General features: G+C 41.3%; 1 protein-coding gene across 9 annotated transcripts in view; it reads right to left on the bottom strand.

The window, feature by feature from the left end:
* The window catches only part of PTPN13 (protein tyrosine phosphatase non-receptor type 13), a 209,591-nt gene that overhangs the window by 42,170 nt on the left and 139,623 nt on the right, over positions 1 to 27,798 (bottom strand). For all 9 annotated transcript variants that reach the window (XM_069978225.1, XM_069978220.1, XM_069978223.1 and 6 more), the window contains 13 exons: positions 18,685 to 18,780; positions 16,476 to 16,563; positions 14,887 to 15,106; positions 13,752 to 13,826; positions 13,496 to 13,670; positions 11,281 to 11,434; positions 11,058 to 11,196; positions 9,326 to 9,478; positions 7,970 to 8,152; positions 6,434 to 6,596; positions 5,168 to 5,591; positions 4,024 to 4,121; positions 3,091 to 3,147 (listed from right to left, as the gene is read on the bottom strand). In XM_069978225.1, coding sequence (XP_069834326.1) covers positions 3,091 to 3,147; positions 4,024 to 4,121; positions 5,168 to 5,591; positions 6,434 to 6,596; positions 7,970 to 8,152; positions 9,326 to 9,478; positions 11,058 to 11,196; positions 11,281 to 11,434; positions 13,496 to 13,670; positions 13,752 to 13,826; positions 14,887 to 15,106; positions 16,476 to 16,563; positions 18,685 to 18,780 — 2,025 coding nt within the window. The remainder of the gene's footprint in view (positions 1 to 3,090; positions 3,148 to 4,023; positions 4,122 to 5,167; positions 5,592 to 6,433; positions 6,597 to 7,969; positions 8,153 to 9,325; positions 9,479 to 11,057; positions 11,197 to 11,280; positions 11,435 to 13,495; positions 13,671 to 13,751; positions 13,827 to 14,886; positions 15,107 to 16,475; positions 16,564 to 18,684; positions 18,781 to 27,798) is intronic.

Genomic DNA, 27,798 nt, shown 5'->3' with positions numbered 1-27,798 from the left:
TGCTCTGCCGGTTCTCCTCTCAGCGGGGGTCACCCCCACCGGCCTCCCCCAGTTCCCTGACCTTCAGCATGAAGAGAGGTGCAGGGAGCTGGGGAAAGGATGGAGGGGGGATCCCTTTAGTTGACAGGAGGACTGCAGCAGCAGGAGCCGGCAGTTTATGCGACGTGACGTCACCAACTGTACAGAGAAGTGAACACTTCATGCGGTAGTAAGTAACTTTTGTTTGGCAATAATATATCCTAAACTTGATTTTGCCTGGAATTCTCCTTTAAACTACAAGCAGGTTTTCATACAAGCAAGATGTTGTCATACAACATCCAAGGAGACCAGTGGCAGGCTACTTTTGCCCCGCAGACAAAAGACGTATTGTGGCCATTAAGGGGTTAGTAGAACAGTTTCTTCCCCCTACCCAGGCCCTCAATGAAATATTACTTAGTCTCATATAACATTTGCCAACAGCATGCCGGATCTTACATGTCCCATTTGACTAAACGTTCTCATGAAGTATCGTATTACTTCGTTTGCAAAATCTAATAATTCTATCTTTTCCATTTCCAAAATGAAGACAGAAATAATGATCTGAGCTCCTGTCGCTTCAATGTGCTTCAGCGTCAGCTGAACAATGACTGGAATCAATGCAGGAATGTGGACATTGAAGAATAACAACCCCATAGACTGAAGCTAAGCGAAAGATGGAAGTCGTTAGGATAAAAAAAAAAATTAGATCTGTGTTCCATCAGTGATTGAAAGGTGTTGTAAAGGATCTGGTCAGCAAAACAAACCCGACAAGAATGTTAACAACCGCAGAGCGAACATTTTCTATCCCAGAGAGAATCCAAGAATGACCTTGTGAACCCGCTCTGCTTCATATATCTTTACACTGAAATGTTATACCGAGCGAGGCTTCCCACACTACTGGTCCATAGACAAACATACCTTTCTGATCATAAAGAAAACCTAAAATATGAACCTACCTATAATGTTTTTCATCTTACATACCAACCATTTCGTGCTCAGTCCTATACATTTACCAGATGAGTAAAATAAATATTCCTGCAGTTCACGGGAAGTGCTGATCTCTTCAGTTTCAGAATTTCAAAGTATTAAAGTTTGTTTTGAAAGATTTTTTTTTTTTTTTTTAAAGCAAGCCATGTTAGCCTACATTATAATGGGGGTAATCTACAGGACATGTGCAGAACATGTTGGCGCCATATAAATGAAAAATATCAAAGTCCATTTCTCTACATTACAGTATAGGATGAGGGTTGCCAACTATCCAGAAAGCACAGATTGTCTGAGAAATAGAGGAATTTTGGTATTCGTAATAAAGAACAGATGCGACTGTGATCTGTGTAAAGACATACATCGAATGGCTGCATTATTGGAGACACCTGCCTTTTCCTGCTTGGAGCTCGGAGACCAGAGCGATCACCCCAGAATGAAGAATAATATCAAGCAGCCATGTTTTCCGTAAATCAGTTATGCGTGAATCCACATTAGAATGGGAAAATCAAGTGATCAGAGTGACTTGGAATAAGGCATGGTTATCAGCAATAGACTAGTCGGGGACAGAATTTCAAAAATTGCCAAACTTGTGAGGTCTTCTCATACAATGATGTAGAGAGCAAACTAATAATGGGGAGATCAATAAAAAAACAACCAGTAAAAGAGGATCCTGTGGTTTTAAACAAGTTAAAGGAAACTTTGGCTGTCCCATTGTTTTTTAATGGGTACTTTTAGGTGTACCAATCTTTGGCTATTCATGGCCACAACCAAGCACCGAACAACGTTCGTTTGAAATGCCTTCAGGCTATTAAAAGTGGTAAGATGCTCTGAGTAATCTTTTCCTTGTATAATCTGAGTCCTCTGATACCTTTGGATAGTGTTGAGTGGACCTGTCAAACTGTTTGGGTTTGGCAATGTTCCCTGAATCCGAAGGCTCGGCATTTGATTTCCATGGGCTGCAAAGTAGAATACAGCCCAAGGACTGCCAGGAAAACATGGACACAGCCTATGGTCATCCCCATGTTCCAGCACTACCTAAGATGGCATCAAACTTCTGCAGCCACATGGAATGAAATCCTAAGTGTTCGGGTTTAGATAACGTTGCCAAACTCAGTTTGACAGGTCAACTCAACACTATCTGTGGAGAAGGGCTTATTATGGCTGACCAAGTCCATCCTTTCAGGGCAGTTGTTTTCCCAATGCCAAACAGAAACTTTCAGCAGGACAATGTACAATGCCACAAGTCATGTATTGGTTCCATGCTTTCCCTACATTCTTAACCTCAGATCCTAATCCTATACAACATCTCATGAACATAGTAGCACAAATTGTTCAGAGCACAACAGTGCCTCCATTTAATTTTCGGCAATCCTGTCCACATGGGCCAATATCTATGCAGAATGATCTCAACAACCAGAGGAATATAAGCTACTATAAAGGCTCCGAAGGCCAAAGGAATATAATTATCATTAGAAAAGAGGGAACCTTGAAAACGCCCGGGTTCTTCCGAGCTTCAACGCTCTGCATTTGATTACCTGTGGCTGAAGAAATTGGATGCAGCCCTAAGGAGTCCTAGTAAACATATATACAGCCTATGGCATTCCCACAACCACTTGGCACCACATTCTACCAGTGCGCCGACCATAACAAGGGTAAACATTATTAATGGACCAAGAGGAAATGTTCCGTCATTCTATTAGCTAATTATTTCGCAATTTCATTTGTTTCTAGTTATTGCATGGGGCTCATTTATTTCTCTTTCAATCTGTTTTCTAATCCTTAATACATGCAGGAATGCTTTGCAGTTCTTGTGAAGATGTTACGAGGTCTGTGTCAAGTTACAGCTTGTTCTTACGCCTATTGTTCTCGACTGCTCCAAAACTCATCAGCAGTCTGATTAACTCATAGTAGGTTTCTTATAGTATATAAACCAGGGGGTACAGCCAAGTGCCAGGTGTGTTTGTAAAGAACAGAGAAATTAGGAACAGAGTGGAGAGAGTGCCACCTAAATCTGTAACCCCAAAAAAGTAAACTATGCTGTGTCCCACACATAGAAAAAATACAAATTCTTTCTAAAACACGTACCATTTCCTTTATAAAGGTTTGGCGAAGAAGGATTACCAAGGCTATGCATACTGACACCTGCAACAAAGTATATATATATGATCAATATGTGAAAAAGAGCGCATCATTGAGATAGGCACAAAAGTCATCAAACAGGTGTTCATTCAAGTCTGGCAGGTCATGCTACTACATGAATGACTGAGACATCAACTAGAGACTGTCATAAGAGTAATGAAATGCAAATTAGTCTGAACAGAACAAGTTTATGTAATAGGCGTAATGCATAGTATTATTTAAAAAATAAAATCAGGATACTTGTGCAATAAGAAACCCTTGTGCTGTAAAAAAAGGACAAAATTGGTTGGAAACATAGAATTTTAAAGATTCTCTCCCTACAATTAAACCAAAACTATGAGTAGGTTTGGGCATACTAACTGCTGATAGTAGGCTGTAAGTACGCGTGAGCATCAGAGGTGGCGGACAGGCCGATCGGTGCACTGGGGGCCGAGGATCACACCCACCTCACCTGGGTGCATCTCAGGACTAGAGATGATCGAACAGGGCCGAGGTTCAGGTTCGTACAAACCCAAACCATCGGCATTTGACTCCCGCTGCCTTCCTGTTTAGTGGGGAATTTGGAGACAGCCCGAGTACCGCCCAAAAAACAGGGATTACAGCCTATTACCTAGGCTGTATCCCTGTTTTCCAGGCGGTACTCGGGCTGTCTCGCCTTCCCCATGGAACGGGAAGGCAGCGGGAGTCAAATGTCGATGGTTCAGGTTCATATGAACCTGAACCTCGGCCCTGTTCGGTCATCTCTACTCAGGACCTAATTTATATATTTTTACTGGCTCAAATTTCTCAACAAAGGGGGGGGGGGTATAGAATGATCATAAACCTGCTGATTTCCTTTAAGTGAACTGTTAAGTTAACTAAATAGAATAATATACTAACCCACTACATAGGCCTGGCCGCTGTCATCCATAGATGAGGAGTCTGATTCGGGTTTCCGCAAATCGAGGCTCCTATTAAATCCAGAGAATGATTTTGACCTGAACAAAAAAGAAAAATGTTATGTACAATAGTGACTCTATGTTGCCCTAAGGAGGGGTGCATCTTTTTGATTGAGCCAGGACTTTCAGCAATGCTACATATACCCCCTGGTCTTCTAGAATGAAATACATTAATTAAAAACATTGCTGACCTTGAAACTTGGCAAATGGTAAATGCGACACGAACAATTGTGTTAAGAAATGAGTACCACATACATTTTACTACCACTTGGATCAAACGCATGTGCCACCATTTCAGCCTTAATCATGACTGTTCTGTGTAAAGAAAAGCAGACAGATAGATAGGAACCCTCAGTGTAGTGCAAAGAATTCCTACCCCCTTCGCCACTACACAAATTCATTGTGACCAAAGCCTGAGAGGGTTGAAACGTCGGCACTTGCTTTGCATCCAAGTAGTAGTAAGATTTATGTTGTACTAATTCTATAACCTCTGTATTGGTGTCACATTTAACTCTACTAATGAAACACTCTATATAAGGATTCTTTATGCAGTTGTGAGTGCTGTGGTTTCTTTAAGTTACTGTGGATTGATGGTCCCATCCTACCACTGAGCACCACAAGTTTCCAGCAACCATATTGTCAATACATTTTCATAGTGTGTAAGAGTTTCTGTTTACCACTTGGACCCAGAGTTTAAATCTTCAAAATGGAGTCAGGATTTGTGTTGAGCAGGGATGCCAAACTGTTCGGGTTCGGCAACGTTCTCCAAACCCAAACGCTCAGCATTTGATTCCTGATGGGTGGAGAAGTTGGATGTCTCCCTAAGGCTGCCAGGAAAACATGGATACAGCCTATGGCCTTTAAGTCCATGTTTTCCAGGACTCCCTAGGGCCGCATCCAACTTCTTTAGGCAGCAGGAGTCAAATTTTAAGGGTTTGGGTTCGGAGAATGTTTCTGAACCCATTCAGTTCTGAAAGTTTGCTTGACACTAGTAAGCATGTTATTCCGAATTTTCATACATTCGCTCCAGTCACTAGAATTTTTTCTCGTAATAAAGAAATAAATAAGAAGTAAATGTAACATACTCATTCAGCTTTCCATATCCAGTCACTGACTCCGTATCAGACTTCGCCATATAATGAAAAGATGCCCGGCTCATCAGTTCTTCCAGTGTATTAGGGGGACTGTCCATCCTAGTATTAAGCATCCTCCTTTGCGGAGACTGAGAAACCTGACTGAGATCATGGTAAGATTTGCTAATGACCCGAGGACGGTCCTCCCAGGGGTTCTTGGTTTGTCTGTCCTTTGGCCCATTTCCAATGTGTGTTTGAAGAGCTGACAAATCAGAGCAAGAAAGTCTCTTCAGAAGGTCAGGCTGGATAGACACAGGGCGTATGGCCATCCTGTTCAAAGTACTGCTTGCCAAGCTAGTTGTACTGATTGCCCGGGCTATGCCAAGTCCCCGGAGAGATTCTGCCTGGATGTTCAAGCTCCACAGTGATGTCCGTTCTAACATACATAAATAAAAAAATAAATAAATAAATAGACTGACAGTCACATGGTTACATTTTTTAAACATGTATCTGGAAACTTGGTTGAGATGACATGGCTATCGCTACAGCTCCCAATGAAGCCTGTGTTTAAGAATTGTGGATTAAGTGTTTTTTTTTTTTTTTTACTATCTATTTTATAAAATAATCCTAAAATTTTTCGCCACCAGGCCTAATAATAAGCTGAGACTTCCTGGTCTGTACAGAAGTGTCTGTCTTAAAGGGAAAGTCCGGGCAGGGATTATTTTTTCCAAACTTGCTGGCAGGTCGGTGGGTCAGTAAAATAATATGCACTTACCTTCCCAGCTCCAGCGCTGGTGCGAGCAGTCCAACGCTCTAGACACCAGTCCCTAGCCGGTCCGTATCAGGCCCGCTCAACCTGTCAGCGCCAAATCCCATCACTTTGGGCGCCAACGCTGGAGCCAGGGGGGGGGGGGGGGGGTTGGGTTTAGTTGCTTGCTATTCTATTTCACCCACCCCCTCCCTGGCAAGTTTAAAAAAAAATTTCCCTTGTCGGACTTCTCCTTTAAAATCACAGACAAGACAGTGAAAGGCGATACTAGTATAAAAATAGCTGATGTTCAGAGCTCAGTGCCCCCTGTCCCGATGCAATGACCTCTCCATAGGTCACATAGCATGCTTAGAAAGCTCTCCCATGACAGTGAATAGGGTCTCCTATAACTGTTGGGCACGGTTTTTTCTTTGTAAAACAAAAGTCTATGGCAACAGGTCAGGGCCCAAGGTAAAGGATAAGCTTGTGGGAGAACCATATGAAATACAGAAAAGCTTTGTTAATTTTACCAATATCTTGCGTCTCCTGACTGCTCTGTCTGGCTCTCATCTGTAGCTGGAACTTATGCTGGGAAGAGCAGAGGTGTAGGAGGTACTGGCAGGTCTTACTGCTGTCCGTTTGGAAAACATGCTTGATTCCATCTGATGTGTTCTGCAAACTTATTTTTTTCTTCTGCAGCCAAAAAAATTTGAAAAATTACAATTCAACGTGTTATGCTTTGTCAATGGTAGATTAATAGCTTACACATGTGCCGATCGTGCACATTACTACAGTAAGCTAGTGACGTCAACTTATCGAAGATTCTGCATAAAATGTTTAAAAAAAAAATCCCTCATATTTGTACTTTGTTTTTGGCACAATCTTGCTAATTTGAAAGGGAAAAATTAAAAAGTAATTTATGGAAAGAAGGATTTGCAGCTAACCCACGACACTCAAGTCCAACCTATATAGTAGTATAAAAATAAATAATGCTTCCCATTTGGTACATGAACTCAGACAATGATTCAGACGTCAATCTAAAGTGTGTGGGGCTGTCTAAAACTAACAAGAATAGATAATGTTGGTGGTGACAGGGGTCTGTAGTCATGGAAAATCACCACCTGACCCCTTTGTTCTGGAAGCAATAAGCTGCAGTGGAGAATGCTCTCGCTGCAGACTACCCCACCCCGCAGTGGTGATTCTGTCCATAAGATGGCCGAGCATGGAGGAGCATGTGACTATACCTTGCCCCCAGTGTCCACCACTGTGTCTGTATATGCCTTTGGAGGACACAGAGGGCATGGTCACATGCTCCTCCATGGTCGGCCAGCTTATGGACAGAATCACCACAGAGCAGGACAGCACAGCTTTAGAGGAGGGGAGTGTGATTTTAGCCCCTTGCTCCATAGTGTGCACTGACATGGTTTATTTAATGAATAGCAGCCGCAGAAAACTGACATGTCAGTTGTTTGCGGCGCCATGAGGGATGCTGCCCGGAGCGTTTACTTTGTGCATATGCTCCGGCCGGGATCCCATAGGCAGCAATGCAACGTATATTCTCGTAATAATCACGGCCGTTGTACAACAGCCGTGGTTTTACAAAAATATACGTAGTGTGAACATAGCCTTAAGTGGGTCATACCCCTTCAATAACCGCTGGCTGAACTACTCTTCGATCAACAGTTATTTCCCCCGTCCTCCCCATACACATGAGCAGCTGTGGTGGCAGCTCATCTTTTCAAGAACAAAAAGGTCAGGTAGTGAAATTCTATCACACACAAGCCCTATATCGACATCATCTGTCAGTGGAGTCTGGAGAGGCCCCCATACACTTGTACTTTACTGACAGTCGAACCTGTCCCTGCAAACACCAGTATAAAGTGTATGGGGACCTTTAGATGTGGATTGCACAATGACCATGCATACTGCAATAAGAGAACCATTAGTTGCCCAACGATCATATATTAACAGTGCTTACAGAAAGGTAAAAGCAAACGCTGCGGCCCAACGAGATATAAAGCTGTGGGCCAGAGCGGCCTTTGCTTTGTACAGATTGTCAGACTTACAGTAAAAGAAATCTTCTTTGTTTCTCTCCATGGGAATCGCAGTACTGGAGCCCGGGTTCCATTGTGGACCTCAAAGATGAGCACACCTTTAGGACACACTCCAAGAAGGATACCAGTCTGGGACTTCTTCTCAGGAAACACTCTATGAAAGTGAACCCCATACTCCTGAAGTCTCTGGCATACCTACCAAAATAATGGAGAGACAAGCTATGCTGTTAATATTCTGTAATACGAGAACAGGTTAGAACAGAGGACATCCTAGTGAGAAAGAGTTAGTTATTTAGCACCAACATATTCTGCAATCTTATATAGGGAGCCTTGGTTCTCCAGCTGTTGCAAAACTACCACTCCCATCATGCCTGGACAGCCAAAACTTTCACCAATGTTCCTCAAGATAATAGCAAGTGAATACACTATACACCCCCGCCGGGATCCCTGGCAGCACCGCAAGAAACTGACATGTTAGTTTTCTGCGGCCGCTATTCAATGAATAGCGGCTGCAGAAAACCCTGTCAGTTCACACAATGTGAGCAGCGGGGAATTTGGATGTGCCCGCATCCGAATTCAGCGGCAGTAAAGATCAGCCGGTCGGTACCGCAGTACCGGTCGGGATGGTCCTTTCTGACACCGGCCACTTCGTGACTCGGCTGGGTCGCGGAACGGCCAGCGTCATACAACAAGTGAACATAGCCTACATCTGTAGGTATACGTGTTGTTTCTGTATAGACTAAGAAGGGGGAAATTTATCAAACATGGTGTAAAGTGAAACCGGCTCAGTTGCCCCTAGCAACCAATCAGATTCCACCTTTCATTCCTCACAGACTCTTTGGAAAATGAAAGGTGGAATCTGATTGGTTGCTAGGGGCAACTGAACCAGTTTCACACAACTTGATTTTAATTGTAATGCAGGCACATTCGGGTGTGCCCACACTCCAGTCGGGAGTCGTACTTTACACTGCGAGCACAGGCTGTTTTGTACGGCCTTGTTTACTTAACATTGGCTGTACAAAATAGACCTTTCAATTATTTTGTGTGGCCGCAGAGAGCGACCGTAGTGTATACACCCTGTATACACTACAGCCATTGTTCCATACACTATAATGTAATCAGCCGCTGTCAATAAACAATGGCCGTTGTTGCAACCTACAACAATGGCCGTTGATTATTATTGGTAAAATACAGATCCTGATAGTAATGTCATTTCTGGTAATTTATCACTATGAGCATACAGAATATTCAGATGTAAAATGTAAGGACAATACCTATTTGTAGTTTTGGAATCTAGGTCAACAAGAATCTGGTTTCTCGAAGGTTTTAAATCACAGAAAACAGAAAATAACAAAGAGATGTGATTACTTTTAGGAATTCAATTTCTGTTTCCTTTTCTGAAGCTCCAGCGTAAGTGTTGTGCAGCCGGGGCAGCTCTTCCTTCAGATAAGAAAGATCCAGTCTCTCAATCACTCGAGCGGGAAGGTAATGTTCCATCCGGAAATAGGTTAAGCCGTGCACCTGAAAGTACAATGGGAACCACCTCTGGTTACATCCTTGAACTGTAATAATATAAACACATATTTCATTTTCAGATCATATTATCTGTTCTGTAATGATGAAAATGCAGTCCAATCTGCAAGCACATGATACAGAGCGGGGGTAAGAAATTGGCGATATTGGATGCAAATCTTCCCGTGTAAACAGGAGATGTGTTGCCAATAGCAAAGGGAAACTGAATATGCATATATACATGCGATCAGTTTCCAGACCACCATCAGTGCATACATGCCTAGTGCACTGCTGTGTGGTCCGGCATCCCATCCTGCTCCTGCTCCAGAATGATTGAGAGCCAAAGGAGAGCTGGATACTGGATCACACAGCAGCGCTGATGGTATGTATGCACTGGTGTTGATCTGAAAACTACAAGAATCATTTGTACAGCCCAGCTGCTCGATTTGTTATGCCGTGTAAAGACACTAAAAACGAGCGCTGATCTCGCTGATCCTTGCACAGCCCCGGCCAAACCATGTAAAAGGGGACCTTTACTCAGTGATTGACAGGCATTCTGAATAATTGTACATACAGAGAAAGTTGTTAAAGCGACTCTGTACCCACAAAATTACCCCCCCCCCCAAACCACTTGTACCTTCAGATAGCTGCTTTTAATCAGAGATCTGTTCTGGGGTTCGTTCGGCAGGTGATGCAGTTGTTGTCCTAAAAAAAGAACTTTAAAACTTGCAGTTCTAGAGTGTCTGTGCCTTAGGCCTGCAAAACCTCTCCGTCCCTCCTCCCCGCCCTCCTCACCATTAGCAATGCCCCAGGCAGGATTTCTCCTATTCATCACTTGTCTGAACACTGCACATGTGCTGGATCGTTAAGGCTTATCTGCAGTGTTCAGACAAGTGATGAATAGGAGAAATCTTTCTAGGGGTGTGAAGAGGGACGGAGAGGTGTCACAGGCCTAGTGCATGGGTGCTCTAGGCCACGCTAAAAGTTTAAAAGTTGTTTTAGGAAAACAACTGCATCACCTACCAAACAGACCCCAGAACAGATCTTGGACAGTACAAGTGGTTTGGGGGAGGGGGGGCAGATTGTGGGTACTGAGTCGCTTTAATCACTGATAGGGACTGCCCACTGGACTCCTAACCAAAGAGCATGAGCTGCATTGAATAACACGCTAGTTATAATGGAATGTTTATAGCAAAACTATGTACCAAACACCACTGGATTTTTTTTTTTAACTTTTGAAAACCATACATCATCTTTTTTATAATTCACAATCACTTGATATTTGGGAGCTTTAGGACCAATTTATCCATAGTCAAATGGCAGGCAGCAGAGAGAAGAACCCCCTGCCATTTGGAAATGCTTCGGTTTTCTCCAGGAAAAAAAATGTTGTACAGCGCTGCGGAATCTGTTGGCGCTATACAAATAAATGTATAATTATTATTATTATTATTATTATTGTTCAAATACATTAGAGGGCTCAATCTCCTTTTGATCCCACCAATTTGGTTCATTGATCCCTTGAAGGGTAAGGAATAGACAAAGGTAATGTTATCTTGCATGGTCTCTTTGTTGAGCTGCAAGAACTTACATCTGGATGGTAGTCTCCATATTCTGCTTGGAGAGCCAGGGATGCCAGAAGCAAAGCAGTCTCATCATCACAGTGTAAACGTTCCTCTAATATGTCCCTTCTTTGCTGCAGATAGTACTGGTGACGGGTGAAGCTATGTCTGGGCAGAGAGAAGAAGCAGTCAGTCAAGACCACTAAATAATATATATCTATGTGTATAGCAAGGGGAAACTAATATGCTTACTGTATAAGGCTGACGTCATCAACAAAAAACTTTACACGGAAATACAAGGTGAAGTTGACCCCTGTTTTGCCTTTCTTTTTGGCGTCTTCTTTCCAGCCTTCTGGAGCCACTTTGGACAATTTTTGGTCAAGATCAATAAAGAAGAATTCACTGTCTGCAACATAAAAAAATAATTCATTTGCTAAAAAAGAATAACCTATATTGCTCCATGCTGGTGGCCTCGATGTCCTCACAAGCATCATCAATCTTAGACAGCATAGTATTGCAAATGCGCAAACTGCAGTAAAAATGCCCCTACTGCATGTACCTATTGGATAAAAGAATTCTTTAAAGGAGAACTCCTTCAATTTCCTTTTCTATCAAATCAACTGGTGTCAGAATGTTATATAAATTTGTAAATTACTATTACTATTTAAGAAAACTCAAGTCTTCCAGTACTTATCAGCTGCTGTATGCCCTACAGGAAGCAATATATTCTTTCCAGTCTAACACAGTCCTCCCTGCTGCCACCTCTGCCTGTGACAGATACTGTCCAGAGCAGTAGCAAAAGCTCAAAGAAAATCTCTCCTGCACGGATAGAGGTGGCAAAAGAGTGCACTGAGCCAGACTGGAAAGAATACACCACTTCCTGCAGGACATACAGCAGCTGATAAGTACTGGAAGACTTGAGATTTTTAAATAGAAGTAAATTAGAAATCTATAACTTTCTGACACCAGTTGATTTGAAAGAAAAAAAAAATCACTGAAGTTTCCCTTTAAGGGGAACCAATCACACCGAATATGCCCCAAATGTTAAGGAAACGTGCTAGTACATCCCCCAGCATGCTTCCCAAACATCCCCCTGTACCCTCCGTGCCCTCCTTGGTTATGGCGCAATCTTACATTTTTGAAGTCCCGCGCTGTATGGTAATAAGGTGTAAGTAGTCACGGTGGGCGTATGTAATCATGGTGTGGGCGGCTGTAGTCATGGTCCTGGGCGGCTGTGAACGCTGCGGTCCTGGGCTGCGTTCACGTCTGCGGCGCTGCAACGTCTTTAGCACGCCGCCCAAGTGCAGAACATCAGCGTTATCTCCTGCCGTACTGCGCATGCGTGGCGTGCTAAAGACGTTGCCGCGCCGCCGACGTGAAACACAATCCACGGGTGACGTCGGCAGAGCCAGCTCCTTCAATCACACCCCTCTGGGCGTGATTACAGCGCTCACAGCCGCTCAGGACCATGACTACAGCCGCCCACACCATGACTACATATGCCCACCGTGACTACTTACACCTTATTACCATACAGCGCGGGACTTCAAAAATGTAAGATTGCGGCATAACCAAGGAGGGGACGGAGGGTACGGGGGCATGTTTGGGAAGCATGCTGGGAGATGTACCAGCACGTTTCCTTAACATTAGGGGCATATTCGGTGTGATTGGTTCTCTTTAAGGGTAGCTTCACACATACCGTATCGCAGCGGATTTTATGCTGCAGACCCGCAGCAGATTTGATCTAAATAACTGAACACAGCATCAAATCTGCACCATTAAATCTGCTGCGGATCAAGTACATGTGAACGCACCCTAAGGGCCCTATTACACGGGATCATTATCGTGCGAAAAATCGTTATATCGTTCAAATTTAAATGATAATCGTTCTGTGTAATTGCAGGCAACGATCGAAAAAACGTTCGTATGTCGTTGATCTAGATCTGAACCTAAAATTATTGTTAATCATTCGCAGTAATTCCACATTCATTCGCTCAAGTTCCGCATTTTTTCACTAATTGTTCAGTGTAATTGCACATTGTTCATTGTTTTTCTGGAATCAGAAGGAGTAAACGATCACAGTAATGATCGCAATAACAATCGTAGTAACGATCGTAACTAACGACCATCGTTCTGTGTAATATGGTGAACGATTTCAGGTTAACAATAAATAATCTTGTTTGCGATCGTTTACAGTTAAGGGTGTGACTTAATTGAACAGGGGAGGGGGACCCACCTCCTACAGCTGTTGGATTCAACAGATCCATTAAGAAGAGCACACACATATTTTATGTTAATCCATCATGTTCTTTTTTTGTGGTTTTACTTTACTGAACTTCACTTTTTTTGTTACGTTACAACTTCTTAAAATATTAAAAATATTTACTATATTAATAATGAATCCCTAAGCAGGCTAAATCTCTAACATAAGAGGGTAAAAAATAAATAATAATAGAATATAACTTACCTTTTAGCATTGCAAAGGCAAATAAGTGGTGCTCAACCAAACCAATATGAGCCACCACCATATCAAAGACATCTTTGCAGGTAGACTTGACATCACAGGTTAACTCAAGCCTCTGTCCACTCAGAAGGATGATGTTCACTTTACGCCGAGCTTCCTCATTCTTTCCCTTTTTGGTCTTTAAAAAAAAAAAAGTTTTAAAAAGGAAAAATAATAACTGCAAATTACAAAGAGATGCCAGAAAATCCGGCGTTCTTACCAAAATCGACCTGGGGAGATCCAGCGAGACGCAAGGTTCAAGAGTCATCTTTTCAAACTCTGGCCCAAAAAACTTCTGAAGGGGAAAAGATAAATTATTGAAACAAAGAGTGAAGACAATGCTATATAAGCCATCGCCATTATGTTGTAGAGCTGGAAGAACTGAGCAGATTGATATATATCTTTGTGGGAAAAGATTATGTATAACTTGTTGATTAAAGTCTCTGCTCATTCTGTGATAAGGAGTCCAGTGGGCGGTGTCAATGAACTGGACTCTTTATGGATTTATATCAATAAATTACAAGTTATGCTAAATCTTTTCCAATAAAGATATATATAAATTCGCTCAGCTCCTTCTGCTCTATAACCTGATGTTGATAGCTTGGGTAGCATTTTCATGGTGACGTGTCTGCTTTAAGATTACTCTATCCTTTGGACAGCAAATATATTGGTACAAATAAATTAGTGGACAGATTACCATATCAAAGTGACACATGCAGATTTAATGATAACCTTTCTATCTAAAAAGGCATTCAACCTACAAATAAATAAACCACTATTTATTTACTTCAACTATAACTCATCCATTCATTCATTGTCTTCTTGAGGAGGTTCCCACACTATGAGAACAATGAAGAACCACTTCACTAAGAAGACATGAGTTCCTTAAGAAGGATCTGTCCAAAGCAGTAGCAAATACCCATAGAAAACCAGTCCTGCTCGGGACAGTTCCTGACATGGACAGAGGTGGCAGCAGAGAGCACTGTGTCAGACTGGAAAAAATACACTCACTTCCTGCAACTGATCGAAGTATCGGAAGACTTGAGATTTTTTTAACAAAAGTAAATGACAAATCTGTACAACTTTCTGATACCAGTTGATTTGAAAAAAAGGCCCAGAATATGTGACAGGGTAAGGGGTTAAACCATTACATTCCAACTTACTTGTTCTGTCATCTCCCAAAAAAAAAACAAAAAAAAACAAAACAAACATGCCGCCTAAACATCATGTTCCACTTGACAGGTTTCCTATAAGCCAGCTATTATAGCATTTGTTTCAGCGTTTTACGCCAAGTTGGAAATCTATTTAGGTAACAGCGTTGTCATAAATCACAAAACACTTAAATCAATAAATACCCTTAATTTTCTTTGTGTCATTGTTGTTTCCATGGCAATTTCTCGTATAGGATCCCTAGAGATGTCCAACATAGACGCTCGAGGCATATCCCCTGCATACAAGTTCAATCTGGATTGTTTAAAAGCCATCTTGGCCTTCATTTGCATCATATCCTCCTCCTGACGCTTGCGCATTTCTTGATTGATATCGCCTCTTTCTGGAGGGGTTTCATACTTAGGGCTGCATTGGTAAGAAGAAAAGGTGACATACTCAGATATTTATAGCAAATCTTCCGCATTTCAATAAACTTCGAGCAGAAATTGTAGAGGGAACGGCTAGCGCTCTATCGTATGGTACCACATAGAAATGTGTGCAATCCAGCTAATACGGGAATTTAATATGTCCTGTTTTATAAACCTCAAAAGTAATGAAGAAATCCTATCACAAAAGTTTATAAAATACACAGCATATACCCCCAAATAGTGTCATTACAATTACAACTCTTTCCACAAAAAACAAGCCCTCATATGGCGGTGTCCAGAGAAAAAAATAAAGGTTATAGCTCTTCGAATGTAATGATAAAAGGATGAGAGGGAAGCATACGTATTAAAAAAAAAAAAAAAAAAAAAAAAAAGAATCTGATGGCCTATCTGGCACCCTGGCCAATCAGCTGTTCAGCATGGCTGCCACAACCAGATCTATACAGTGAACAGGGCTGGAAGAGCAGTAGGGTCCATCCAGTGCAATATGGCCATGCGTACTTACTGCATTTATGGGCATGAACAAAATAGGTATGCAAAAGAAGAGCTTGTGGAGCCTCACTGAAGAGTCTCAAAACACAGCGCTTAAAGGGGTATTCCCCCCCAAATTATTTTAGCATTAATACGTTGCCCACCCGTAGCTTTCCATCTTTACAATATAAAGTTATTATGGATTCTGCACAGTTTTGCTGTTATCTAGGTGCCCCCACCCCCACCGATTGCATAGAATCATCAGCTCTCAGTCCACTCCGACACGCTCCCTGCTCCTGGCCCCGACCCTTTGAGACGGCATCACTTGTCCTCAGTCTCTTCAATGGGCTGGGTTATCGCTTCTAACCCAGCACATTGAAAAGAGGGAGGACAGTGACACAGTGACAGCTGCTGCTGATCACTGTCTCCCTGTCTGAAAGCATCCCCCCAGCCCTGAACTGATGAGCGGTGGCCACCCGCGGCACCCGACACCCCCCGCACCTGAACTGATGAGCGGTGGCCGCCCCCACCACCTGCCTCCCCCCCCCCCCCTGCACCTGAACTGATGAGCGGTGGCCGCCCGCAGCACCCGACACCCCCCCCCACGGCACCCGACACCCCCCCTCCCGCACCTGACTGATGAGCGGTGGCCACCCGCGGCACACAACACAGCCCCCCCCCCAAACACCTAAAATGATGAGCGGTGGCCGCACGCAGCTGACCCTGCGGGATCAGGTGAGTATAGGGGGCTGTAACGGGGGGTCGGGAGCCTGTCACCCCGGCACGGGGGGTGACAGGTCTCCTTTAAGGTGATGTTATCAGAGCCTAGGACACTTGATTTCAGCAACTACAATTACTAACAGATAACAATGGATTACCTTAAGGCATGCTGTGCACGATTAGACTCTTCACTTCCAGTAAGAACACCCGCTGAGTCATATCCTCTCAATCCTTCCGGTCTTCTCCCTGGAAAATAAACAGTTCAGCCTTGATTATTATTTATACTTATTAAGATTAATTTGTCAAATAAATATGAGAAACTGTGAAATCTACGGTTCCAACTGTTTACCACATTTATTCACCATCACCTGGTCCCAGTCCTATATTCCACCATCTGAGTGAAACCACCTAAGTGATCGGCTCAGTTGGAGTTTCTGGCCAGTAGTCAATTACGGTATAAAACCATATTTATTTGTAGTGTTGCCAGACTACAAGCAATCACTTAGTTATGTCAGCTAATGTTCTCATCTGATGTTTGTTATGTATCTATTTTGTGCCATGCCATATGTTATAGCTTTTAGATTCATGTATTTTGTGATTTCAAACGTTTTAGCTTTTTATCATGGAACTTACTGATGAAAAATGTCAAAACTTACCAGGTCTAGTAGGCTTCCTATTAATTAAATATATTAAAGGGTAACTATCATTTAAACTGTCACTTTTCTGGAATCAATAGAACAATCGATATAAGAAACTCTGTTTTATTAGTCAAAAGAGTTTCCTTCTATACTCACAAAGCTGTTTTTCTACTTCCCCCTCACGTTAGAAGCAGGATTCCTGTGTTCATTATGCTCTATGGAGGGGGGAGGGGCCAAGGGGAGTGAGTGAGCACAGAGAAGAGAAAAGCAGGGCTGTATGAAACATCATCCTGCAATCTTCTCTCACCAAGCTCCCAGATAAGTAATGACCTTTCTGACCCCTGAATCCAGCGTTTTATGTGCCCAGTCTACAAACTGTACAGCTTTTTGTCTCCTCTTCCTGCTCACTTATCCCCCTCGGCACCTCCCCCCTCCATAGGTTATAATGGAACTCAGCAAACGAGTCTTCACTTTGCTCCTCTGTAATGAAGACGGCTTTGCCTGATAATGAGCAGATAAGAAGTGAGGGGGGGAGGCTGCAAAACAGCATTTTGAGTACAGAAAGAGGCTTTTCTTGCCTAATAAAACCTATTATAGAGTTTCTTGCTTGTACTTTATTTCTGCAAGAGACAATTAAGGGACAGTTACACTTCAAATATAGTCCACTAAATCTATTCCATAGTTCTGTACGCTGGGACTCACAATGTCAGTATTAGTAGCATAGCATCACATTTCAAATCACAACTATTTTTTACAACATATAACAAAGGCAGGCAGTGTGCTGAAATACATGACTAAGGGCTATATCTTCACCTAACTGGGCTCTAGGCCAAATCATGTTGTATGCCAAGAGGAGTACAAAAAACTATGATAGTAAAAAAAATAAATCAGGTGAGCAAACAAAATAGGATTACTGGGAAACAGATTTTACAAGGTAAAGCCGATATATTTACAACACAGCAATATATTAAAATGTGTCCTGGCTCAGGAAGGGCTGGGACTCTACCTAAAGAGTTGGAGGCTATAATAAATCTAGATGCTGAAAGGGGTTGGCCACTCTCTGGGTGTTTTTTTTTTAACCAAACATAGCATAATAGTAAGTAAGTTTGGTCTATAACCTGCATATAATGTATTTTCCTGCGTATAAGACTACCCAGGAAAAACGTCTCAAAATTCAGGGGTCGTCTTATAGGGCAGGTACTGAAAAATTTCAGAACCGGACTGGAGAATCTGCGGTCGCTGCATACGGTGGGGGGAGCTCAAAAATGTTGGTATCCCCGCCATATCTGGTGATGGTATGAAGGGCAGAGCAAGCTGCAGGCGACCGGGGTATGGGAAAATAGAGATATGGTAGAGTAACGCTGTGCCCAGAAAAACACCCCTCTTTTACCAATCTGGCCCGCCCTTGTATCCTACCGGTATTACTGTATCCCCTTCTCTGCCGTTTAGATCTCGCTGCTGTCTGATATTTTTAATAATTTTTATTTGGTGTGGAAGAGGGTTAGTCTTATACAGTGGGCATATGCCAAACTCTATATTTGGGATGTCGTCTTATACGCCCAGTTGTCTTCTATGCAAGAAAATACGGTGCTTGTTTTGTTTGTAAGCCTCAAGAATTGAAGTTCTACTTTTTACTGGTATCTTGGCGTATACCAACAATGTACCCTAAAACTGGGAAATGAATGGGTCTGAGACATTCAATGTAATGCTCTGCCTCACTAATGCTTACCTTGTCTGAAATCTGGGTCTGATGACACAACTGAAGGACTCTCACTGGATGTGCTATAGTCATCACTGTGGGATAAATGGTGCAATCTGCCCGGTTCTGCAACACAGAGTATAGAAATATATCATTACTGCAGCTAAAGTAATCATGGAGAAGGATACAAGAAAATAAACAAGTATAGGAATTCCTTATGGTATAATTATTTAGGTTATGAAGGGTGGAATAATGTCTTATAATACTAATATCTATGCAGTTGTGATACCAGCTATGTAATTATATAGCTGATGGATCGCCTAAGCTGGCGGCTATTATGTCTTTATTTATCTTGTGATATGCTGTTAACACACTAATAATTCCTTGTTCTGTTCGCTTCTTGATAAGTTTGCTCACTAGTATATACATTTATACATCCTGTAAAAAGAAAAAACAACAAAAACCTTTTTTTAAATTTAATTAATATTTGCAACTCTAAAAGTTTTGTTTAAATTTACAGTTGTATCGAACCATCGATTCATATGTTCTCACTTAATTTGTGCAGGCGTCGGGCAGATACCTATTGTTTATACTAGAAAGAAGGGTGTACCAAGGGTCGGCCTTAGGAGTACACATCATAGGGTGCATCAACCCATCAGTCAGCAGTGAACCCAGGCAAGTCCCAGGTCTACTGGTGGGTGCTGAGCGTTCCCCTTTAACTATAAGCATGTCCAATGGTTATAGTAAAATAGGACGCCCTGATTTACATTGTGAGAAGCCATTGGCTCCTCGCGCTGCCAATCATCTTGTGACTGCAGGCAGCATATTGCCTGCAGTCACAAGAAGCCCCTCTGTGTACCCAGGGGCGGGCTGGGTAGAGTGTCCTTCAGCTGCATGCACAAACTGCTAGAGGTGCAGGCCCAGGAGCTTCTGATGCAAGGAGTCTCTGCTTAGGACTCGCAGAGAAGAACTGCGGGGAGCAGGTGAGGTAGAGAATATACAGTTTTTTTATGTATTTTATTTTATATTCTATTTTTCTTATTTTAGATATATTTTATTTTACATATATATATATATATATATATATATATATATATATATTTTTATCTTTTTAACTCTCACTATGGGGAGCCCATTATTAAACAGTGGCTGCATATTGGGGGGCAGTGGGGTTATTAACCAGTGGCCTATTTTTAAATTAAAAAAAAGAAAAAGAAAAAACTGAAACTTAAAGTACATAAGTAACTCATATGTTAGCAGAGTCCAAGCTCCAAGCTGGTGTAGATGTGTTAGTGTTAAATTTATTATAAGAACTCTTGCACACAGGAAGGTCATGCCTCCCCTCGCACAACGCCTACTTAGTGAAAGGGGCACAGACTGGTAATAAGTTGCTCAATTTGAAATGTTTAACTTTTTAACAATGTGTGCTAGGTGTAGGCTTTGATACATACACCCTATATTGTGCCTTATATATGCAATCATATATCCGTGCCACTGACTTCTAAATGTCCAAATAGCTGCAGTTCTGTTTATATTTCTAGATTTTTTTTTAATAAATATTTTTAAGTGCGATGTAACCAGAGGCCAAGTTCAACCAAGGTGACAGTGGAGTTTGATTACAACAACCCCCTGAAGGAAGGGGGGTGGGGGGACCATAACAATGATGCTTAAAGTGCCACAGTAGTTTTTTTTAGTACAAGCGATTTTAAGAAACTTTGTAATTGGGTTTGTTAGCCAAATATGCCATTATCTGCATTCAAAAAGACTTTCCCCAGGTCCCCCTTCCCCTCTCATTCACTGCTCATTATCAAAAAATCACGTCTTGTTGCATTAGACGTGCCCCTGTCTGTTCCATGGAGAGGGGAGGGGGGAGGAGTAAGGAGGGAGTCTAGTCGGCAGCAGAGAACAAAGGATTACACAGTGGGAGCTGTGTGAAAGGCGGTATTCAGAGGTCATAGAGGTCAGTGCTTATTTCAGAGGAACTAGCTGGTGATGTAGCCGTAAATTAATTTTTTGTTGTCCTGTTTTGGTGCCTCATCTCCCTCCACCCCTCCCCTCTCCATAGACAACAATGAAGACAAGGGGGAGAGCTTCAAACTGCTTTCTCATGATAAAAATGCATTGGTCAGCTAATAAAACCAATTACAAAGTTTCTTAAAATCACCTGTACTATTGATTTCTGCAAAAAATAAAAAATTAAACAACACGTACACTTTAAACTAGATCACGTGTGTGAATGAGAACAAGTCATTTACATACACCTTGTAACTTTAACAATGTGAATGCCTGTCCCCATTTTATATTGCCAGCAGCACAAAGGTCTTGACTTGTACAATGGGAAATGAGCAGTTCAGGATGTTGTTCGTGACACTGCACAATCCTAAGAGTATAAGGGAGCACAGGTGACAGAGGTTAATTGTTCCAAAGCTCCGGTCCCTGATGGCCGACATCACCAGCTTTACATTATTCAGTTCCCAGAACTGTACATGATGTAAGGTGTCAAGGGCTAAACAATGAGCAGCAGCATAAACCCAAGCAGGGGTATTAATAGAGTGGGGGAGATTTATCAAACATGGTGTAAAGTGAAACTGGCTCAGTTGCCCCTAGCAACCAATCAGATTCCACCTTTCATTCCTCACAGACTCTTTGGAAAATGAAAGGTGGAATCTGATTGGTTGTTAGGGGCAACTGAGCCAGTTTCACTTTATACCATGTTTGATAAAGTCTGATGAAGTCTGAATAAAAATTAAGTGTGAACACTAAACAAGATAGTAATGGTACATACATACAGCACATATTTCTTTAATAATATGTATGTTAGAACCAGTTTAACCTGGATAACAGAGCAGAACACGCTGAAAGTCATACTTTATCTTACATTTGTTTCATCTCATCGTAGGATCTTATGTAGAAAAAAAAGGTTGAGGCGAAAAAAAACTCTTTAGCTCGAGATGGAAAATAATGGTCAGATACACAAACACTTCTATAGCACTCAATGCACGTGTGAAATAAACCTCATCCTGCTAAGGTATGTGGCATGGGTAAGTGTAATAAGGCCTGTGACTGACCTAGATGATCCCGTTGTGGCATGAGAATTATCTGATATTAATAAAGCCGATATGGGCCAAAAAGTATAAACCCAAAAAATCCCACATCTAACAAACACACAACCAAAAAATAAAAATAGAAAATTTTATTCAAGATTGGTAAAAAAAAAAAAAAAAAACCATAAAAACACACAATCTGCAAGACAGACATAAACAACAGTGAAGCCCGGTGACAACAGAAAAAAAGTAAAAACTAGTAACCAGTAATGAGCAAAGTAATACCAGAGGAATAAGGTAACAACCCAAAACTGAGCTGATGGGTATAAAACCTCATGTCATTGGTCCCGATTTACACCTCATAACAAATGAAGCCGCATAAAGAACAATAGCAGCCTAACAATAGCACAATACATGAGGTAACACAGATATAACCCTGCTTACTCAGCAGTCTGGGATATAGAGAGCTGGATTCCAGCAATGCCGCACAACGCATACAGTGGAATAAAGTAAGTCAAATAGATACAGAAAAACCCCAGCCATACCCGACGCATGTTTCATCTTCTTCTACGATTGCCTAGAATTATCTGATGACAAATATTCCTGGACATTTCATTGATCTGTTCCCGTTATTCCATGAATAAATGATTTTCTTTAAAGGGGTACTCCGGCAACTTTTTTCTTTCAAATCAACTAGAGTAAAAAAACTACATAGATTTGTCATTTACTTCTATTTAAAAAAAAAAAAAAAAAATCCTTACCCTTCCAGTACTTATCAACTGCTGTATGTCCTGCAGGAAGTGGTGTATTCTTTCCACAGTGCTCTCTGCTGCTCTCTCTGTCTGTGGCCGTATAACTGTCCAGAGCAGTAGCAAATGCCCATAAAAATCCTCTCCTGCTTTAGCCAGTACCTGACATGGCCAGAGTTGGCAGCAGAGAGCACTATGTCAGATTGGAAAGAATATACTACTTCCTGCAGGGAATACAGCAGCTGATAAGTACCGGAAGACTTGACATTTTTAAATACAAGTAAATTACAAATCTGTATAACTTTCTGACACCAGTTGATGTGAAGAAAAAATAAAATCGCTGAAGAGCCCCTTTAAAAACAAACTAATGGTCTAACGTGCTGTGGACAAAATCTAGAGACAATAGCAGCTAACAATGAGTGTAGCAAAAGGAACATATCAAAGACATATCAAAGACGAAGGGCAAGCAAAGTGCTGGATTTGTGTTATTACCCCCGCCCAGCGCAGACACTATCATGGTGATGATCTATCCGACAACTGGATAAACTGGATAAAGGCTGGGTTAAAGGGACGCACCTCTTAAGCTGTAACAGACAGCAGCTTGCCTTAAGGAAAGTGAGGATTGGAATTGTTTAGCTGAACCGGAAAACAACAAAAGTCTTGGTGACACGAGGTGTAATATTCTTCTTTTTGTAACATGTTGACATGAAAGCATCAAGGTGTCAAAGACATGAGCTCAGCCAAAGCATCATCTTGTTTATAAAAGCCATACAAGTCTATGAGCGCAGACCTGGCCTAGATGGGAGACACTCGTAACAAAGAGTCACTTTAAGTTGAGGGAAAAGGAAATGACCCGTGCCCTTTGTCTGTTACATCAACATTAGTGTCATTTGCTTTATTTATTTATTATTCTCTCCACTTTCCGGAACATTATTATTATTATTCTCATATATTATTAAGGAATAATAAACAACAAGACCATCTGCCCACTCTGTATAGCATGGTATATGGTACTCAGTATTTCTGTATAGTGTCCTCCAGACAGGAACATGAACCAACACACACACACACATCCACATTTTAATATTCTCCATAGACTTCAATGGCAAGCATGCTGTGTTTTTCAGATATGTGGTTACTTTATAGGTGAGTAGCCTTATGGATTAACATTATCTCTATATTATGGTCTGCAAAAATGGATGTAATATGGATGCGAAATATGCACAATAGGAATAGACGACTGATTTACTGCCTAGCTGTGCGAGTATGTGTGATAGATGGGATAAACAGCAACTTCAAAAAGATACAAGATAAGTACAATCCCCCAAACTCGAGAACAAACCCCCAACAGATCAGCCCCTTGTACTATACCAGTAACAGATGGAGAAAGGGAGCTTCATTTCTTAACTATAAATAGGGGCTCTGCTGGGATCCAAACATTTGGAGCCCCCATTCATAGTTAGGATATAAATTTTTCAGATTTTATGAGCAACTTCATTTTGATTCTAATTTATTATAAGGGTGCGTTCACACCTACAGGATCTGCAGCAGATTTGATGCTGTGTTCAGTTATTTAAATGAAATCTGCTGCAGAAAATCAGCTGCAGATCCTGTAGGTGTGAACGCACCATAAGAGTCACAATGTGTTCCATATGCACTATAAAAGCTACCTAAATGTCCCCATATGTTATACTGTATTATACAATTACTATATATACTGCGCTGTGGAATCTGTTGGCGCTATACAAATAAATATCATTATTATTACTGTTAAATTTTACAAAGATTATTGCATTTTCTATTGTTATTTTTTTTTATATAGAAAAACATGCAGCGTCAATTTCTACGTATTTGCAACCAGAGTCTCCCATTCTACCAACATATGAAGAATATGAACAGACAATGGAAAATTGAGGTCACCGATAAGCTGAAAATACATGGTCCTTACCTCTAAGGCTTCTTCCTTTCACACCTTCTCTATAGCCCACTTGGGCCACATATATCTTACACCATTGGTGAAGGCATCAGAAAAAAAAAAAATAGGCTCTAGTTGTAACCAAGGAACACACCAAAATACAGTCCGGAAGCCTGTGACTATAATGTCAGCGTTTGTCGCCTTAGTAGGTCCTAGGTAGTGTACATTATTGTGTAGGAAAGTCACCCAATAAGACTGGGAGCAGTTGCTCTCCACACCTACTGAGGCCGATTTTACGGGCAGTCTACAACTAGTATGATTTATTTCATGTGGGGTGCAGTTCAACATTAACAAAACTGACAAGATGATGAGGAGTTCATCATTTCATACTCTTCCCGGAGACACCCTGAATTAACTTTACAGCCCATAATGACTAAAGCCTATTGTTAAATATTCAACTTTGACACATCATCCGCCATCACAGGAGGATTTCAAAGCCTTCTCTGGTGTGACGTCGGCCGCTGCTCTTTTATTTAACTTGTCTTGCAAAACCGAGGGTAGGTTAAACCTGAAATGTACCACGGCAGAATAAACTTTTACAAAAACATTAATTATCCAGGTCGAGGGATGCAAGCCCAGGCAGGATGAGCAATGAGGAGGTCCGCCCTTCTGACTGAGACACACAGTAACGCTGCTCTTTTCTAACCAGTACCAAGGGACAAGATTTCATGAAAAAGTCCCAGAAACAGGTCGGAGTATACAAGAAACACAAAAAGGATCATTAGCCAGCAGCATCTAATTATACAAAGACTGGATATAAATATATACCATGTCCTGGAAAAGGTTACCAGCACTACATTGACTTTAATCATTTTATTTCAGCATTTTTTCTATTACAGTAAAGGAATTTATTTGTAGGCACTTACAGTTTCTTAGAGGGTTTTTTTTTTTTTTTTTTACGTATTATCTATAGGATTATTTTTAACTCTTTAACCCCTTCAAGACAGAGACCTTTGACGCACAAAAGTCTGGGTCAAATTATTGCAATGTTCCTCCCCACATTCTAAGACCCATAGCGCTTTTATTTTTCCACCTACAGGGCTGGTTAAGGTGTCATTTTTTGCACCATGATCTCTAGTTTTATTAATATCATATTGGTGTAACAGGAAAAAGTTGATTGCTTTTTAATAATTTTTTTCTGATATATAATTTATTAAAATCAGCAATTCTGGTGCGTTTCCCCCCCCCCCCCCCCCCATTCACGCCGTTCACCGCGCGGAAACAATAATGTTATATTTTAGTAGATCGGACAATTCCGCATGCTACAATATGTAATATGTTTTTTTTTTTTTTTTTTTATATTTTTATAATGGGCAAGGGGGTATTTTTAACTTTTGTTGGGAAGAGGGTTTATAAGGGTATTTTAATACTTTTAAAAACTTTTTTTATTACACTTTTTTTAACACTTTTTTATCACTGTAAAACATGCAATCAATGGAAAAGAAAACTGCGGCCTTCTAGTAATATAAACTGTCCCAGACCCCAGCACCCACTGCACTGTTTTGTCTCCGTGTCTGTGTTCATTTCCCCTGCTTTGTACATGACATTTTGCAGTCTCAGTGACCGATGGACATATATTTGTATCATTATCAGCACAGTGCTGCAGTGGAACACAGGGGTTATGCTGGATTGGGGGAAGTTTATTATGGGGGGTAATTCCAATTCTACAGCTCAAGCGGGTGTGAGTTAGCTTTTAAATAAAATGCAATACCCCTTTAGAGAGGGGTACCCAGACAGGAACTGTCCAGAGCAGTAGCAAATCCCATAGAAAACCTCTCCTGCTCTGGACAGTTCCCGACATGGACAGAGGTGGCAGCAGGGAGCACTGTGTCAGACTGAAAAGAAAACACAACTTCCTGCAGGACATTCAGTAGCTCAAAAGTATGGGAAGACTTGAGATTTTTAAATAAAAGTAAATTACAAATATATATATATATATATATATATACATATATATATATATATATATATATATATATATATATATATAACTTTCTAAAACCAATTGATTTAAAATAAAAAGATTTTTACCGGAGTACCCCTATTTTATTATTTTTAACCTCACTGGGGAACTTTGTTTCAAGCTAAAATTTCATTAACAGCCTCATACAGGGGTAGCGAACCTTGGCTCTCCAGTTGTTGCAAAACTACAACTCCCATCATGCCGGGACAGGCAAAGCTTTTTGCAGTGGCATGTCCAGTGTATATTACAGTGGGTACCAGCTGCTTATGACACATACATAACTCTTATGCTTGTGACATCCATTGGATGTGACTGTACATTCATTTGTCAACCAGAAAAAAAGGCCTACATATAGCATCTATAGAATGGCCTAATAATCACTATATGCTTGAGATGGACTGAAACTATTCTATGCAGACTGCTGCAAATGACACAACGGATAGCTGTGAACAAACTGAATATGGTGTGTAGGATTTTTTTTTTATTTGGTCGGAATTGGGTGCAGTTGTTGGCACGTCATTCATGACAAACAACAGATGTACATCCCATCAGCAGAAGACGAGCACGGCTGACAGAGCAGCACAGAGGCAGCCCGGCCAATTGTAAGGAGGGATTTGTAATCGGAATTCAGTGTTATAATGCAAAAGTACAAATCATTCAAATAAGTAAACAATACCCTCCCATCAAGCACTAGGGTTGGATGGACTAGTCTAAAAAAGTATTTCTACTCATTTTAGGATTATCTTCTGGTTTTACCTTGTTTGACCTAAATAAAAGCAAAAACTGTCAAATATGGCTGCTTTAAAGGGATACTCTTTGTTCTTTCAAATCAACTGGTTTCAGAAAGTTATATAGATTCGTAATTTACTTCTATTTCAAAATATCAATTATTCCAGTACTCATTAGCTGCTGTATGCCCTGCAGGAAGTGGCGTATTCTTTCCAGTATGACACAGTGCTCTCTGCTGCCCCCTCTGTCCAAGACAGAAACTGTCCTGAGCAGGAGAGGTTTTCTATGGGGATTTGCTGCTGCTCTGGACAGTTCCTGACATGGAAAGAGGTGTCAGCATAGAACACTATGTCAGGACATATAGCAGCTGATAAGTACTGGAAGACTTGAGATTTTTAAAGTCAATGTACCATCAGGTACATGCTGGTGATGTGGTCCTTTTTTTTTACGGCTGCCCGGTACCCATGCACGAAGCACGGCCCCCAGTGTGACGTTCTTCCCTCCCCTCAGTTATTGATTCTAATGGAGCCGCATCACAGAGGGGAGGGGGTTTTGTTACACTGGGACCCAGCAGGCCTGCCCCCAGTTCTCCATGCTGAGCCGGTATCAATACGTTAAAGAAAAAAACCCAAAGCAAAGCAATGTACCTGATGGTACATTCACTTTAAATAGAATTTACAAATC

Source organism: Dendropsophus ebraccatus, chromosome 7 (genome assembly GCF_027789765.1).
Source record: "Dendropsophus ebraccatus isolate aDenEbr1 chromosome 7, aDenEbr1.pat, whole genome shotgun sequence".
NCBI lineage: Eukaryota > Metazoa > Chordata > Amphibia > Anura > Hylidae > Dendropsophus > Dendropsophus ebraccatus.
The sequence above is the reverse complement of the archived record's forward strand: the minus strand, read 5'-3'. Positions and strand labels throughout refer to the sequence as shown.